Here is a 17160-nt window from a genome sequence, read left to right on the forward strand (position 1 = left end):
TCCTGAGGTGAAATATATAGTCTAAGCATACAAGGTCCAATGAAAGAATAACCAAGACTACACAAGTCCCTTGTTTTGTCTTTTTCAGTTGTACTTCCTATCTCCTCTCTGCTTCTAATGTAAGCAGGAACACCTCCTGTCCTCAACAAAACAAATCCTAAAAAAAGAAGAGAGGCACGATAACAACAGCAGCCACAGAGAGAAGAGTTAGGGGAAGCTAGTGAGCCTTCCAGACTGAAAACAGTGCACTGCTTCCACCAGCAATCAGCAAATTCCCGTTAAAAAGAAAGCACCCTACTGTTTCTCCTGGAAAGTAAGACACAAACACAGCAGCAGCAGCAGAACAGCACACAGATGGATGACTAGCGCACAGTTGAATTGGGAGGAGGATCAGGGTGTAAAATTATAGGTGTGCAATAGGAACTAAAGTGCTGTCTGGATAGAAGGTAAGCAGAATGAGTTGGGACAGTAATGGCCAGGAGGACAAGCTGATGGAGGATGATGTTAGACAGTTTAGCGTTTGTATATAGGAAAGTAGTGTGAAGAGAGCTGTCAGAGCTACTGGAGCATGTAGTGTTTTCCCAACATGCACATGCCGCACACACACCATGCAAATTCTCTGTAGGCGGCATAAAACAGGCTGGCCATCTTTACAGAGAGAGGCTTTGTATGCACAACATCACTCACAGCACAGTCCACCTGCAGAGCACCTGAGCCTTTCATCTATCAGCTCCACCTGCTGTGTGCACGTGTGTGCTGTATGAGTGAGCGGGTGAAAAGCGATAGCAGAGACTGAGCCTTACTGCATGTCATTGGGTTTCCTGTTGTCCTTCAAAGACTTGGGATATGTTCAGTAAAATTTTAAAAAAAAATAACTAAAGCTAAATGAGAAACCCAAGTTGATTAATTCAGTATTATTCCAAAACTGTGACCCAACAAATACATTTTTGTGATATATCGGGCCTTGTGTTGAGGCGCCAGGAGAGGACACAGTTCCTGGGTAACTGATATGGATGAGTGCACTGAATCCATAACTGGAGGCTGAAGTGCCATTTGAGAGTGATAGGACTGGATAACAACCTGACATCTGCTGGCACTCAAGCGTCAAGGTCAGGTGTGTTGTAGCAATCCCAATCATTTCTGTGAATATGTTTTTTTTCTAGTCAACCGAAACTGAAGGGCAGCAATACCAAACAGATAGTCAAACTGATCATGCTCTCATTTCTGTCTTACCAACAAACAGTTAGTAAGTGAGAAATGACCAAAGAATGACTCTTATTTGTGTGAAGTCACAAAATAAATATTAATCTGATGTGGTTCGATGTCCATTTTTTTAACACTTAAGTCAAAACATGCATACTTATTTCAAAGCTACCCAAAAAGATTTCCATTCAATCCTAATAATCTTCTCACTCTGTTATCTGCCCTTCACTTCTACTACCGGTTACATTCTGCTCAGGTCACTCAAGCACTGAAACCATTCTTAAAACTTTTAAGGACCTTCATCTGGGCCAAGGGCAGATTTGAGGCAGAGGGAGGAGGGGGAGTTTGACATCATTAGGAAGGTAAGAGTGAGGGGTGAGGGCAGTCCATGTTTTCCAGAGAAGTCAACCTTCTCATAAAAATGAGCTGAGCTGCCAAGAACCTAATTAGTTTAGATGAAGACCGCCGTAGCCACTGAGACGCAGCAGTTTTGGTATGTGCGGCACGCAAATGTATGCACATAAACACACGTACTTAAAGAGGGTATGTGGTATTAGTGTCATGCTGATGTATCTGGTCCTGTGTGAGTGGGCTGTATGTCTCTGCTCTCAGTAAACACTGGGAGGCCAGCATCAGTCACTGCTGCTTCCCTGATAAGAACAACCGAACACAGACCACCCACAGCTGGCTAAACCTCATTAACAAACATTTGTCCAGACTCCCTGACATGTTGAAAAAAAAAAAAAAAAAAAAGTTCTACTGGCTAATGTAAACGCTAAAGCCAACTAGAAATGTGAAGCGCAGCACATGGTGCGGTACCGAGCTGCAGTTCCTACCATCTTCTGTCGCACCATTTTCATGTCCACTACAATTAAAATGAATAAGTACAGAAGTCCTCAGCTGCGGAGTGTAAAACACTGAACGATTATTAAAAGTTCGTTTTGTCACCATGTAGCAGTTTCCGTTTAAGTTACATGCAAGCCGCCTACATTTAAAGTATAAATTATATAACTGCTACTATGTCGAAAAGTTTTGTTTACAGTGCAAAGCCAAAGACAATTTTTTTTACTTATGGGAAAAGAAAAAAAAAAGTTTTACCTAACAATTAAAAAAACAAAAGCACTCTGAACCTATGTTACGATATTAAAGTAAAAAAAGAATTTGATCAAAGCTTAATTTTTCAAGAATTTTCTTATCTTGACCTATATCGCCCAAAAACATTAAATCTGTTTAATGGTGCGGTCTGTGTTAACACCTTTGAAATGCTTATGAATATGTATTTATGCTTTCTCATTTGTTTTTCAGTCTCGACATGTAAGGTTGGAGGAACCTTGGCACACAACTCCAAAACCGAAAATGTATGTATATGAATACAGAATGTTACCCTGATGTGTTTTTGAACAGAATAACCAAGGTTATAACTGATCTTACATTCTGATTGGCCTAAAGCATCTTAATATACCAGTGAGCGATAATCTGATTGCTCATCCATAATCTTGAGGATGCTGATGATGAATGGAGGACAGTTGGAAGTGCACAATTGCAATACACAAAGTGGTGTGGTAAGTGGAATTTTCACTCTATGAGGGCTTGGAGGAAATACTGATATTGAGGGCTGTGAATGTGAATGTGGGGATGGAAATGGACGAAACCTTTGTCCCTTCAACAAAGAGGACTCACTAATGACACATTGGTGCATTTGTCATAAATCACTGACTCCAGTGAAAGGTATTCAAATTAAATAATACCTGTGCATCATATGGTTGAGTGGATCGTTTCTGCATTACATTCTTCAACTTTCAGTTAATCGAGTGGGATAAGAAGACGCCTGAACATGCAAAACAAACACCACAAAAAAAAAAAAAGATGCACTCTAAACAGGATGCCGGCATGAGGCTCCCACTACATCACATGCACAAGAGAGCCTACGCATGACATTAAACATTTAAACCGACCCGCAAAATAACATGCCTGCATAAACACAAAACAAATGCACCCAAAACCATGGATGCCCACATGCTTCCCACATGGAAATTCACATATTTACATAAAGCATCAGTGTAGCAAAATGCACAAAGCATGTGTCAGAGACAGAAAACTGCAGGTTGTTTACGTCAAGCCAGGAAAGTTAGGTACTGGTAATCAAAAGAATGGGATTCCCAGATATGATTTAACCAACAGATGGCTTCTCATCTCCTTCACTAACCCCCTCAGGCTGCCAACCTGTAGCAGTTACAAACACAAGTACGAAAAGAGGTAGTGAAAATTATAAGGTGTTTTTCTCAAAGAAACGGGGGAGGGAGAGGAACCAAAATACGGTTTCCTCTCGGATCAGATGAAATGAAAACCATGTAGACTAATAGGCTACCTCCAGTGAACCTTCACAGTGTCTTATCTAGCTCAACTAGCCTCACATCTCTCCTGCCAAACATTCTGTGCGTGGTCCAGTGTTTCAGCCCTTAGGTCCAGCCATAAAGGCGCCGCATGAAGCCCAGTGATCAAAGAGAAAGCTCACTAACCAACTTGGGCCACGTTGAGCTTCTGGCATCGCTCCAATACACTCCTATGTCATCAAGACCCCTGATGTTGTTGTTGAAGTGTTAACATATGTTTCTGTGTGTAGTTGAGCAACTCTGTGTGAATGTGAGTGTGTATGTGTATAGCAGATCAAAGACATCTTAGAAATGTCATCACAAAACAGGCGAGGCAGAGTGTTTAGTTTTGAACTGTATTTGATATACGTCACTTGTGATAAAGTCAAATTGGTATTAAAAAAAAAAAATCAATTCCAATTTATACACAAACCATTTAAATCCTTTCGATTGTGTGAAACTCGTTTACTTCCTTTGGTCTGTATAAAGAATTTAAGAAAAAAAAAATCTAAAAACTTGCCAATTTCTACAATTTAGCTCTCTAGTCTAATCAGTCCTGATGAGCTTCGGTGTGCTTGAAGGAATCAGAAAACCCTGTATATTTTAGATTTACCTTGAATGACATGCATCTTATATTCTTGCAAATGGTCTGTGTTGTGTTCTTACCACAATCACCTGACTCATTCAGAAGCAGACTTTGTTTCCAAACCCAAAGTGGACAAATGCCTGAACAACATCAAACAGATTAGGACATGAACTTAAACATGCACCCAAAAAAAAACAGAAGTATTGTCTTAAAAAAGGCTGAGTTAGACATTGTGGATGAAATTGGAAATGGTTTATTGTAAAGGGAATTTAAGAATATTATTGGTCTGCTTTGCTAACATAGAACTGACTTCCAAGCTTTCACCCTGAAGCCAAACAACAATTACCAAAGTGAGCCGAAACAGTCCTGTTTTCCTGGAGCCACATGTAATTTTCAACAAGCGCTGCTCTAAAAGTGGCAGCTGTCCAGGCTTTTTTGTTCCACTGATAAATCGCTCTATCTAAGACAAACAGCCATGTGTTCAACAGACATATGATTCAAAGCCTCAGTCTCCTCCACAATAAAAAGACAGCTCAAACTGAATGCTGGGGTTACGAGGTCAACTGCATGACATCCATATTCAAGCATGTGACAGCAGTGATGTATTCCAAACAAACAAGAAACGGTCACCACTTTAAAAACGGCAAGGAACGGTCTTTTCATTCATATTACTTGAAAACGTTATGGTTCTTCTCATATTCAGTCAGATCTTATGCCTACAGCATGTGATCCTGGAATTAAGAGCAGCAGTGACGGCCTGGTGTTTCATACTGGCACCCTGCTCAGCTTGAGAGCCAAGTGCCTGCGGTTGTCTCTACAGTACAGCTCTGCATACCGTAGAGGCTTCCGGTAGCAGTGACAAGCCACAGATTACGTAACTCCACCACTGCATGGCCCTGAGGCCTTAACTATCTGCTACTGTAGCCACGGAAATGTCAGTGACCTCCACTCCCCACCCTCATATACAGACACAATCCTTTCACATAGTTGCACACAGGCTGAACACTCAAAGTCACACAAGTCGCCTTGTATCTCAAGTGTGTTGTGAGGCGTGCGCTGGCTGGTTTCACACTCATGGTTTGCCACTACAGCGCAGCAGCAGTAACCCACATAAAACTCTGAACAATGCTTTGCTGGCTTAAAGACATGGCACATGGTAAAGTGAACGACTGTACATAATAGTGCCTTTCTCTACTCCTGCGCTCCCACGTGATACAAAACATCAGCGTGGTCAAGAGTCTGTTAACAAGGACAAGACAGCAACACATCTCAGGCACACTGTGGCAGGGATACATCAACTTGGGCAGTGATGGTAGTGATAGGACAGACCACAAACGCCGCACTTTCTCAATTTGTTTTAGAAAATTTGATTTGTCTAAAGTCGATTCCTACATATATAGATAATGTGGTGGCAAAATGTTTCTTCTTTTAAAAAAAAATATATATCAACATTGAATCAAGAAGTCTTTTCATTACATGTTTAAATCAGCCTGGTGTCTCGACCCATAACACAAAGATGTCAGCAGATGAGTAGCAGTTAGTTCTCGGTCCTATGTAGAAGACAGAGCCATGGCACCTTCATACATGCTCTGCAGACAAAAAAAATCAGAAAACGCACCTATGCAGCGGAGTTATATATATAAAGCACATGAAGTGAGAATTCACCAGCCCACAGTTCCTCTAATCACACACACTCTGAGATTAGGCCCTTTCCGTTCTTACAGCGAGGTCGGAGCCACTGACTGTAGCAAATCTCCATAAAAGTAAATCTCTACAAATCCTCCACTGATAGCAACTTTCAGGCAGTTTAAATTGCCCCCCCCCCCCTCCTCCCCATGCGTCAGCGGGGATTTAAGACTGGACCTGCCTCTGACAGTCTATCTTCCCGTCCGGGTGACACTGATATATACACAGGCTTTCAGTGTATTAGAACAAACAGTCGTACTGACACATTCTGTATTCAGTAACCGAACACTATCAGTTGGAAAATTGTGTTCAGTTACTGAATACAGAATGGCAAATAATAGACTGGTGTCATTTTCCTTAAGTTTTTTTTGTAACATAATTTCTATATGATACAAAACCAACAACAAGATGGAGGACGCCATGATTCGAGCTGAGAAATGTTTTGTTTTTTTAAACTATCATAAGGCACTGTTTTTAAAACTACGAACGTTTAACATTGATTTCTTATTAATAGTGGTTGCCAGTGTTGCTCTGACTCATTTATTCGACCAATCATTGTACACGTATGTCACTCAAAGTTCGCTTGTGCCGGGAAAGTATCTACCTTGAAGTAGGAGCAAAAATAACACAAATACAAATTGAATTCAAATGTGTAAATTCTGAAGTGGAAGACTCAGAGGTCTGAAGAAATATTTGCTAATGTCCCAATTTTCCAACTACAGGGACATAAATCAACTACTTTCCACTCAATACAAATCTGTAATCTATCCATATGTCATATATTCTGCTATAATTATGAATAAATAAATTTAAAAAACTCAAGTTACAAGATCAGATGATTAATGAATTTCCATTGTGTCATGCAGACGAAGCAGTCAAAATATCCAGTGCCTTAAATAGATTTAAGAGCATAAAAGCTCAAACGAGACACAGGGGTGAAGGCTGTTGCTGGGGAAGTGATCGGACTGGCATTTCAAAGAGTGAACATCAAGCAATACTTATTTCCACATGAAAGGAGAAATGACTCATCATGCACCCTTTGGAAAACAGTGTCCGTTAATTTGTGACTTGCGCTTGACACAATTGGCTTTAATGTGTGTGCACCTGAGAGTGTAAACAGAGGCTCAGTGTCGAGTGTCTTGACTACTGTAAAGCAAGCTTGAATTTGAGACCAACACGGGTAAAGCTCTGGTGGCATTTGTACTCTATCAATACATTTCTCCTTGTCACCGTTAAGTAACTTTGAATCCTTGGTGATGCAATCTGCTGCTGCCGAAGCACAATTTAATACATTAAAATGGCAGAATTAAGAAATGTCATTGATCTTCATAAGCAGTTCTGCTCATGAATAATATCCATGGCTAATTCAATTGACAGGCAATATATCAGCTAATGCTCCAATAGCAACAACAACAAAATAATAACTGAAACCTCAGTTTCTGGTGAAATAATTATTAAATTTCAGCTTAAAGCCCAGCAGTAAATTGATTCAGCGTGGCATTCTATTGGCAGAGGAAACGTAAACATGCTCATCAGTGTGAACATCAGTGGGAGACGTGTTGAAATGTCATTTGTGTTGCAAGATCACAATTGACACACACGAGTCCATTTAAACTCAGAAAAACTACCGAGAGAGAAAGAGGTTTTCATTTGTTCTGACCTGAGAGGCAGATGAAGGTCATGTAATCTCCCTGACCGCCAGTAGCCAGGAAAGGGATCTTCTTCTTTGTCCTCCGTTTCACCTGCACAGCAACAAGCATCTTCTCATCGTGGGGTATGAAGACCTCCTTGTTGATGGCTGTCTTGGCACTCATCTCCAAATTCGGCAGGAGGAAACAGCTGGGCAACAGTTAAAAGTGGAGAGGCCCAATCCTCACTGTAGAGGAGAACAGAGTCAAGAGAAATAGCAATTGACATTAAGTTGAAAAAGCAGAACAGGCCAACTACTTATAAGACACAAGAGTCTCCTATTTGGCAAATTATATTGAAAAATAAACACACAAACACTTTCTGACTTACATCTACTGAATATCTGGCTATTCAGATTGTTTGGGTTTTATTTACAACTATAGTCCAGTGAATCAGGTGACGCATACTGTTGACAGTGTAAAAATTAAAAGATACCTTAGCAGATAAAAAAAAAGATCATTAACATACAGTTTTCTGTACTTACAATTCAGGAGTAGTAAGAGGTTAAATGCCTGATGAGGTAAAACTATGCAAATATTAGGAGATAGTATTAAAAATAAACAAAATCAGGAGTAGAACTGAGTCCTTCTTTACCCAAGTAATCATGACATGAGGAAGAGGAATAATTCTGTGTTGATCATTTTGTCCGTTCACAACCTCAGTGTTGAGTCAATCACGACCCTCGGTCTCTGGTAGAGACGCAACCACACAAACAATCTGAGCTGTCTGCTCACACTGCATAGCATGCTAAAGTAATGACAGAGGGAGTGAAGGGTTTCCAAACAAAAAATAGTTGCATCTCTGTGTTTTGCCGCCAGCCTCCACATTCCATATCTCTATGTGTTTTGGCCAATGTTCTCCCTGGAAGCGCTGCCACTCACAGAGATGAAATGACTTCAGCTGAAGCTGTTACGAATACGGGCAAGTCTCACTGATACAGAACAGCAATCATGTTTCTATTATTACAAAGCCAACGTCTACAAGTGATTTTATTTCTTGGAGACAGCAAACACACCGTGAGAGGCACGGCGATGTGTCTGATGGTGTCAGGGAAAACTGTGTTTACTTGGATCAAGTGTGCTCAAGTGCAGGATACGGTCATAAAGCAGCGAGTTAATTAGGTCCAAATGCCCTCATGGGGACTGTGGAAGTTAATCATTTTCACAGGCTCGCACATTCATTTGAGAAACAAAAGCTCTCACAAGCACATACTGCACAGGCCACCCTGCTGCTGATGAACCAATCTGTCAGCATCAACCAGTGGAAGAATTACTCCACTGCAAGGCGAAGCACGGCAGACTGCAAAACTATGTCTTCATCAAACTGACTTGCTAATAACCGACTGCCTACAAAACACCAAGTTGTCCTCTAACAGTGCACCAAGCTTTAAAATCCGTGCTCAGCAGTTAAGCGAAACAGAAACCCCGTTTTATTGACCGTTTGTTACATAAGAAAAACCTGCAGGAGAATAAAGTTGAAATGAGCAGTAGAAAGCCAACTTCCCCATTCCCAAACTTAGTGGCTGAAAGCCTGCCATTGTTGACTGGTGGTCATTGTTAAAGTAGGGTTACGTCAGGCCAGAAGGAACACTTTGAACAACAGTAGCACCTAAAAGCTTTGGACACAATAAGATTGCTACAATATTATGCAAACTAATAAATAGTCCAGCAGTTAACACTACGTCCGTGAAGCTATTGTTGTTCAGTTATTCTCGAGTGTGTGAGCTCTATGGCAGTTTCATAATGAATTGCATTACAGGCGTACAGATGGGCTACAAAGTAAGATGAGTCACCACCTCTCTGACACAATCACCCACAAACTGTAACGTAAGAGGTTTCATAAAGGCAATGTAAGGCCACCATATCATTCAGCATTTATTTGAACAGATGTCCACGTGTAAATCTCCTATAAAAACCCTCTCAGACAAATGAAAGACTCACTGCATGACATTGAGTGAAATGAAAATATCCCATCAAGAAACTTAATCTATGAAAATGACAATATATCTGTTACTAGATTTGCAATAAAACCGCAGTGTATTTATTCATTTTTTTTGGTAAATATAGAAATTGTAGTCATAGTAGTTCTACATGTACAAACTTTTCACGCTCGTGTCTGTGCGAGACAGTTACCGCCTTAATGAATACGCTCTCCTTCTATCCATCTCCCATCTTCCTTCCTGTTTTTTCAGCAACACAAGCCTTCCCAGTAAACAAGAAGCAGGCCAAGAGTATGTGGAGAGTAATTAGAAAGGCTAATAAATATGCCTTTCTTTGGCATTTAAAAGACATCCAACATCCAAACACTTCAGTGAAGAAACAGACCTAAAGTTTCCTATAAAAATAGGCACAGAGTTGTTTTGCATTCGACCCTCTGTCAACATCAGGACAGCGCTTTCAACTGAGGCCTTTCAAGTAAGTCAGACACCATGCAAATGCTGTGCCAAACTGTGTTTGAGCTGTATGTGCATGTCATACTGAGCTCCGATATGGAATGAAAGACCTGTACTGTGCCAGTCCGACTTCAAAGAGCACAGGAGAGCTTTTGCATTGTTATTTTTGAGCTTTTTCAATATTCTGAGGTCAGCTCTGAATTTTGAATTCTGCATTTACATGTTTATCAATGATGGTAGTTAATGTATTGTGTGTATCAGAGCATAGAGCGTTTCTGTACAATTTGAAGACAGATTTGTTTGTTTATTTATATTTACTTTTTATTTGTTGAGGGGAAATATGCTTTTACGACAGCCTGCACATACTTAACACTGCATATAACTGTATGAGGTCCAAATGAAGTCACCCCTTCTCCTTGCTTTCATTTATTCTACATTTCACTCCCCCCCCCCCCCCTCCTCCTCATCGGGTCGTACACTGGAGTAAACAAAACCAGCAAGTCAAAGTTAACCGCTGCAACCGCTCTACTCTTGTTGCCGCCTGGTAGAAAATCAGCACAGCGGAGTTCCTCGCTGTGCAAGCCCTAATCCGTAGCATCTCTCCCTCTTCTACACCATCTTCCAGCTAAGAAGGAAGGCTGCCCATATCACCCCTCAAGCTGTCACCAGTGCAAATCCCCCCTCAGGTGGCCCACTGAAGCATGACAGGAAGGAGGGATGAGGAGACGGGGGATGTGAGGAAGAACACAAGAAGGAATAGGAGGAGGAAGCAGACAGGAGCCTCTCGGCAGTGAAATGTAGCCAGCTACAGTGTACAGCTTACGGGTTGACTTTGAGCAATGCTAACAGTACAGGACTGAACAGTTGTAGCCGAGGAGCCGCTGTGGAAGTGAAAACGACGCACATATATTTAACGGCTGCTCATCACCCCATTTATAAGCAAAGCCCCTTTCAAACACACTTCATTAAGTGTGGCCGGGAATTGCCGAGCAGCCAAAGGAGCAGCACTGTTCCTGCTCATTCCCCCTGCTGCCCTCTTGCCTCGTGTGTTAATGTGAAATGTGTTCAGTCAGTGCTCAATGCTCGCCCGGGACCTCACTAGAGTGGGGTCTTTTGAGTTGGCCCGTACAGCCACTTCTTTAAGCATCAACACAGTTCTGCCCTCCAGCCTGTGCTCATAAGCAAATGGGAATCTGCCACAGTACCAGGAGCAACAGAGGCAGGATCAGAGGAATTGAGCCCAAAACACAGGCAGGAGGTGACCTGAAGGTGCCCCTTTCATTTCATTTAGAAAGACATATAAACACAGAGCCAAACCAGCAGCTGGCACAGGCTGAAGGAAAAAAAAAAAATCTGTCAAAGTCCATCTGTTCCCAAATGTATTTACTCTGCTACTTGTGCAATTAAGTCTGGTAGCTGATGTGACAATTACTTAGTTAGCCATTAGAATTCAATCATATAGCTATGAAATAGTGAGCTACAGGATGCTGTGGATGTGGACTAGTGAGCCAAGGCAGACTGAGGGACAACTGAAACCTACTGACTATAGATTTTGTACGTGCACACACTTTGTCCTATCTTTTGGAGGAGGCGTTAGTTGTGGATCAAGAGAGTGAGAAGAACACTTTCTGGTAAGTGAGGACTGTACGAGGGTTAAGAGTCGGTCGCAGGAAAAAATGTGTAGATTTAAGTTTAGGTTAAAGTAAGGGCAGGGCTTAGTTATACAAATGTGCGTGCGCACACGCGTCAGAAAAAAGTAAGATAAGAATGGGGGAAAACCCATTTTTGTGTCTTATCTTTACTCTTTAGAGAACAACAGCTGAATGGGAATTAGAAGAACTTCTCCTTACCTCAGTATTTTCCATTTAGACTCTGGCAGCTATAACCTGTGTATGTTTACGGTACTCCGTTAGATACAGGGAAACTTTAAAATTCCATTTCTGTAAATAGACAGCAATGCAGAGCCAAGCACAAGCAAAAAAATATATATGTATATTTTTTTTTTGAGTAATGCTAACAGAATATTCTGTTTAAAAAATTTAAAAAAAGTAAATTTAATACATTAATATATCTTACAGAAAAAAAATGAAGAATAAGCAATGACTAATATGTTAAAACATTCTAAACATTTGCAGTGTAGTGTATTTTAGGAGTCCCATGTGCAGTGTTTGCGCATGGGACTTAAATGGTGTTCTTGAAGCACGTTCAGCAAACATACTGCACCGGTGTGTCAACAAGCACTTCTTTTCATTTTTTTCTTCCTGGTGAAGCAGCAAAAGGCGTCCAATTACAGCGTGTCTACCAACAGTGGGAAATAAGAAGGAAAGTAACAAGAGATATCACTTGCAGTTGGAGTACAGATTAACATTTTGTTGAATTAATATAATTTACTGATTAAGTACATATATACAGAAAATATAGAGCATAATGATATGGCAAGATAACCAACTAAATAAGCGACAAATCCTGCTCTCTAGAAGCACTTCCAATCTTCTCCTCCCACTCACATTTGACTGGCTTTGGGAACTTTAAGACAAAATAGTTTCTTTCATTCCATACCGCACTCTCAAAGTATGAAAGAAATGAAACACTTTGGCTCATCGGCAGCCTCTCATGCACATCTTTCATGGTGACTCATGGCTCTGCAGAAGGCCTTGATTTTAAAGTACAAAAACCTCCCACAGTGCTCCCATCCTCAAAGAGGAAATCTTTACAGAGTGATGTCATTCAACAATGTCACCGAGTGAGCAGTATATATTAGCAGATGGTAAATGTTACCTCTCGTGGAATTATTGAGAGATTACACTACCTACCCTGTTGATTGTGTGGCGTCAACGCCAGCCTGGGTTGTATTACAATTTAATCCTACATTAGTGCAGCACCGCACTATAAATAACAGAATAAACTCAAGTCTTGACAGACAGTAAAGATGTTTCACTTACTTACAAGTATCAATATTTGCTGATAAGTGCCAATAATACCAACAATTATTATGTTTTAGAGCTACATGTCCCAGTTCATGCCTCGGAAAAACTCTCTGGTATTTCATAAGACAAGACCTGAAAGTCAGTAAAACACCCGTATTGGATACCTTCAGCAGTATTTCTACAATGTACCACCTTAAAGCTGCTCTTGGGAAATCAAACCGCTCTCTCGCGCCGTGGTAGCTTCACTTTGAAACTGGATTGGTAAATATCAAGCAAAACCATTCTTCTATGAAATAGCCTTTCATTAATACCAAGTCAAAACGAGCACAACAGCAGGACAGCTTATTCAAGCACGGTATGACTACAAGCCTGATTTAGCTGTCCAAGTTTTGCGATCTCGGACCAAATCCCTCCACCAGAACCAACTCGTGCCAGTCAGAAACGCTCATTAATACAATTCATCTGCCATCTTAGACGTCCGGAGATCTTCAAATGGGCTTGATTTTGTCAAATGCACTTGGAAAAAAAGTTAAGAATGAGGGTGAAGGAGTAGAAACGACAATACTAAACAATCTCTCTCTCCAGGCTCAAACCCAGCAGATACATAAAATAGCCACTTGTTCCTGTTTGTTTTTGTTTTTGAGACAGCAGGGCAGCTGTATTCCTCACAACCAAATCCAAATGCAGAGTTGTTTCATGTGACTCCAAGCCTGAACCACCCTGTTTATTGTGTGGATGACAACGTCCGCAAGGCAAGAAATTATTCCACAGAGATTCTAGGTTTCCCATCGCTGGAAAGTTTGTGCTCCGTAGAGGAATCCCACCTATCGTCAGAAAATGAACAGTGAAATCTATTCCAATGTTTATAATTGACTATTCTGAGAGTTGCCCCTCCTGTAATTTGTGGGTCACTTCATTCTTTAGGGAGTAATGCAGCAGTTTCCCTGAAATGCTCTGATTGGATCAAAACCGTCTTTTGCCTCAGGATCCTTCTCATAATTGCATTATTCTTTTTTTTTTCCATCATGTTGCGATAATTTATGTCTAAAACAGAAGCTGGATGTTTTTTTTTATGACAATACGCAGGGCGACCAATACACACTGTGTGCTGTAGGTCAAACGGTAGACGACACTGTACATGACAATAGATAGTCCACATCCCACTGAGGTCTATTTCATGTTATGAAATAAGAGAAACTGTAGATCAAGAGAACCAATAACTCTCCATCAAAGCAGGACTTTAGTCTTTTCCCACAAAAAGGAAAGATATTGAAGGACCCATCCATTTCTCTGGCTGACACCGTTGCTAGTGAAGGTTATTTAGTGCCGGGGAGGCACGGGCTAACCGTGAATCAATGAATGACATGTCTGGCCCCCCAAATGAGCTCGTTCTTTATAGCCCAGCCCCTTATAACAATACAATATTTGAGAGGGACCGGGTAAACGGCAGAATAGCAAACAGAGCACACTCGCCAATAGATGTCTCGAACACTGCAGCGATCATTACCACCACGACTCAATTATATGCTGGGGAAATGGCATGAGGCATTAACAATACAAAAGTGAATGCACAAAATAATAGGTGACGCACGTCGCGCAACAATCAGCAAGAATTCTGCGGTAAACACAAAAAAACGGTCTACATCAATCTTCATCTGACTTCAGTTTTAATTGTGTTACTTTTTCATGAAATATATTACAAACGGAGGTGTTGCTTAATATCATAGCACAGCATAGCACTTCTGTATTGCAGCGCCAGCGACTAGAGCCCGAGTGATTTAAAACTCCTCAGGGAGTCCAAATTCTAGTGTCACTGTGTCCGAAACAGCGACAGGTTGGTTTTGTTCTTCTTTTCACTACATGACCCACTAAAGAAACAAGGAACCGTTACGTTTCTATGTCTGTCTGCAAGATGTCCTGTCGAGCAACAGAGCAGGCCAAGGTGGTGGAGACACAGGCAGAGGGCGCCAGCTCAGCAGTTTACCTTACGCCGACTGTAATTTAAAACACAGCTAGCTTTTTTTTTTTCTACCTTTGGAATAGTACCTGGCAAAGAGCCACCCCAGGAATTTTTGGGTTGATAATAAAAGCTTTGTTATATCCCATTAAACCAGAACGAGCACATTTTCTTGACTAGGAATACCCATTTATCACTTGCTTGTTTGAAGGACCTGTAGGTGGCCCCGTGGAGGCTCTAAAATGCTTAGTTTTGACAGATTTGAATCATCGCACACAAGAAGAGCTTCACTTAGGGGAGCGCACCAATCAATTAGCAGTACAGAAATTACACACCAAATATTTCATTAATTGATCATTTTCTTTAAATGGGAAATCGCTAACGTGGTCTAATTCAGCTTCGTAAAAGTGAATATCTTTTGGTTATGGAGTGATGGTAGAGGGGAGGAAAAAAAAAAAGACATTTTGGGCAGCACCTTGGGCTTTGGGAAACATAGGTCAACATCTTTCAAGATTTTCTGACTTTTTCAGACCAAACAGATATTCAACCAACGAGAAAATAATAATTGATGATGAAAACAATCACATTTGCAGCCCTACACACAAATATACCAAACATTTAATTGAAAAAAAAATGCTTTCAGCCTGTTTGACGGCTAAATGTTTTTGCACAGATGATCCAAATGTTTGCATTGAACATTTAAGGTTTAACATGGAACACATTTTCTACCCGTGGTTCATTTTTCATCAGCTAAATCCAGCAATATTGTTTTGTTGGTTGTTGGTTTTTTTTTGCGCTCTCAAAACGTGGTCGTAAGGTGTCAAGGCATGAAGAGTGGATTATAATGATCTGATAACTCTGCGATCGCGCCGTTTTATGAGCAAGCGGACCGATGATACGGAAGTACTGCCGACTATCACAACACCACCCAGCTATTCAAGTTGGACGACACCCAAACGCACTTTGGGTTGACAGGAATTTCACTGGAATTATTTGCACTTCCAGGTCAACACATTGGACAAGACACGTGTTCTGATCAAACATTTGGGACCATTTAAGACTGAACACAATTTGTAATCTTCTTTACAAAAGAACTGAATCGGTTCACAATCGATGCCCACCCGAAACAAGTAGGAGCCGTTTATCTGCGCGGACGCCATACACACACAAAATAACAACAACAACACAAATGCCCCATTAAATGAGCTGGAATTATTATCAAAGCAAAAGGACAGACTTTGCAAACAAGAGTTTACCTTCTGAAACCGCAGTAGACGTTATTTACAAAGCTTAGTTCCGAAAACCATTAAAACGTCACGTTGAGATAAGTTTAACAGAGCAACAAACATCACGCGCATTAAAAGTTAATGAGCGACAGCCGCGCGCGGGCGCGCGCGCACTTTGCGCCGATTTCTCTGCAAAGTGGCTGAAAAGCTCGTTGACGCAGTCTGTGCCAAAGTGTGTCCTATCAACAGGGGGGGGGAGAAAAAAAAACGCGTATATTGAGCCAAAACATCAATTAAACTTTTTTTTTTTTTTCCCCGTGCGACAAAACGTAAATATTTACACGGAGTTACCGTAGACGGGAGTACTCGCCGAAATGTTTGCGAGCTTCTTTTTTTGTTTGTTTGTTTTCTCCACCCCACGTGCAGCCGCCGTGAATCCCTCGGTTAATTTCTCCAGCTGTCACACTTCCACCGCTTCTGCCCGCAGCTCCTTCCCTGTCGCTCGCCGTCTTCTCAAGCCGAACGGGAGCATTTCGCGTCTGGCATCGCGTCGACTTCACTTCTGCGGTAAGTTGTTGGTTTCTACGCAGCGGGGGAGAGTTTTCTCTTTCCCTTGCTGCCGTTTTCTGCGCGGAGAGGCTGTGTCTCGTCTCGTCTCGTCTCGTCTGGTCTGGTCTGACTGAGGCTGTGGGTGTGTGCGCGCGTGCGTGCGTGTGCGCGCATGGGGAAACCAAGTAGCAGGTTCCCAGACGCCGCAAAACCCGCGCGCCGATCACGTACAGTGTCACAGCTACCGCCGTAGCCCGCTCCTCGAGTCTGCGTGTTATTGGGGAGTCTCTTTAGTGAAGAGATAAAAGAAGAAAACTCCCAGGCAAAAAAAAAAAAAAACCATTAATGGAGCCTCTAGTCTAGCTGGTCCGCTTTATTGCCCGTAAGTCGTAAAGTATTTTAGCACAATCCATCTAGGATGTTTTATCGCCAATTTTTTTTTTTTTTTTTTTTTTTTTTTTAACACCCCCCCCAAAACTCAATACTGTACTAATAAAAGAGGCTGTTTCAGATGATTTGAGCGGCCTGACTTTTTCCACTTTTTTTTTTTTTTTTTTTGGAAAAGTATCCGGA

General features: G+C 41.4%; 1 protein-coding gene across 4 annotated transcripts in view; it reads right to left on the reverse strand.

Annotated features, from left to right (window-relative positions):
• The window catches only part of stxbp6 (syntaxin binding protein 6 (amisyn)), a 54151-nt gene extending 37475 nt beyond the window's left edge, over window positions 1-16676 (reverse strand). For 2 of the 4 annotated variants that reach the window (XM_069707190.1, XM_069707187.1), the window contains exons 1-2: window positions 16390-16676; window positions 7508-7723 (exon numbers count right to left, since the gene is read on the reverse strand). In XM_069707190.1, the coding sequence (XP_069563291.1) occupies window positions 7508-7661 (154 nt within the window). In that variant the 5' untranslated portion in view covers window positions 7662-7723; window positions 16390-16676. Of the gene's footprint in view, window positions 1-7507; window positions 7724-8020; window positions 9461-16389 lie in introns of those variants that run through there. The other 2 variants (XM_069707188.1, XM_069707189.1) reach the window with 2 other exon arrangements.
• Window positions 16677-17160: the final 484 nt, after the last annotated feature.

Source organism: Brachyistius frenatus, unplaced genomic scaffold (genome assembly GCF_029030835.1).
Source record: "Brachyistius frenatus isolate BFR_SWC_R1_liver_20210118 unplaced genomic scaffold, ASM2903083v1 Contig_67, whole genome shotgun sequence".
Classification (NCBI taxonomy): Eukaryota; Metazoa; Chordata; class Actinopteri; family Embiotocidae; genus Brachyistius; species Brachyistius frenatus.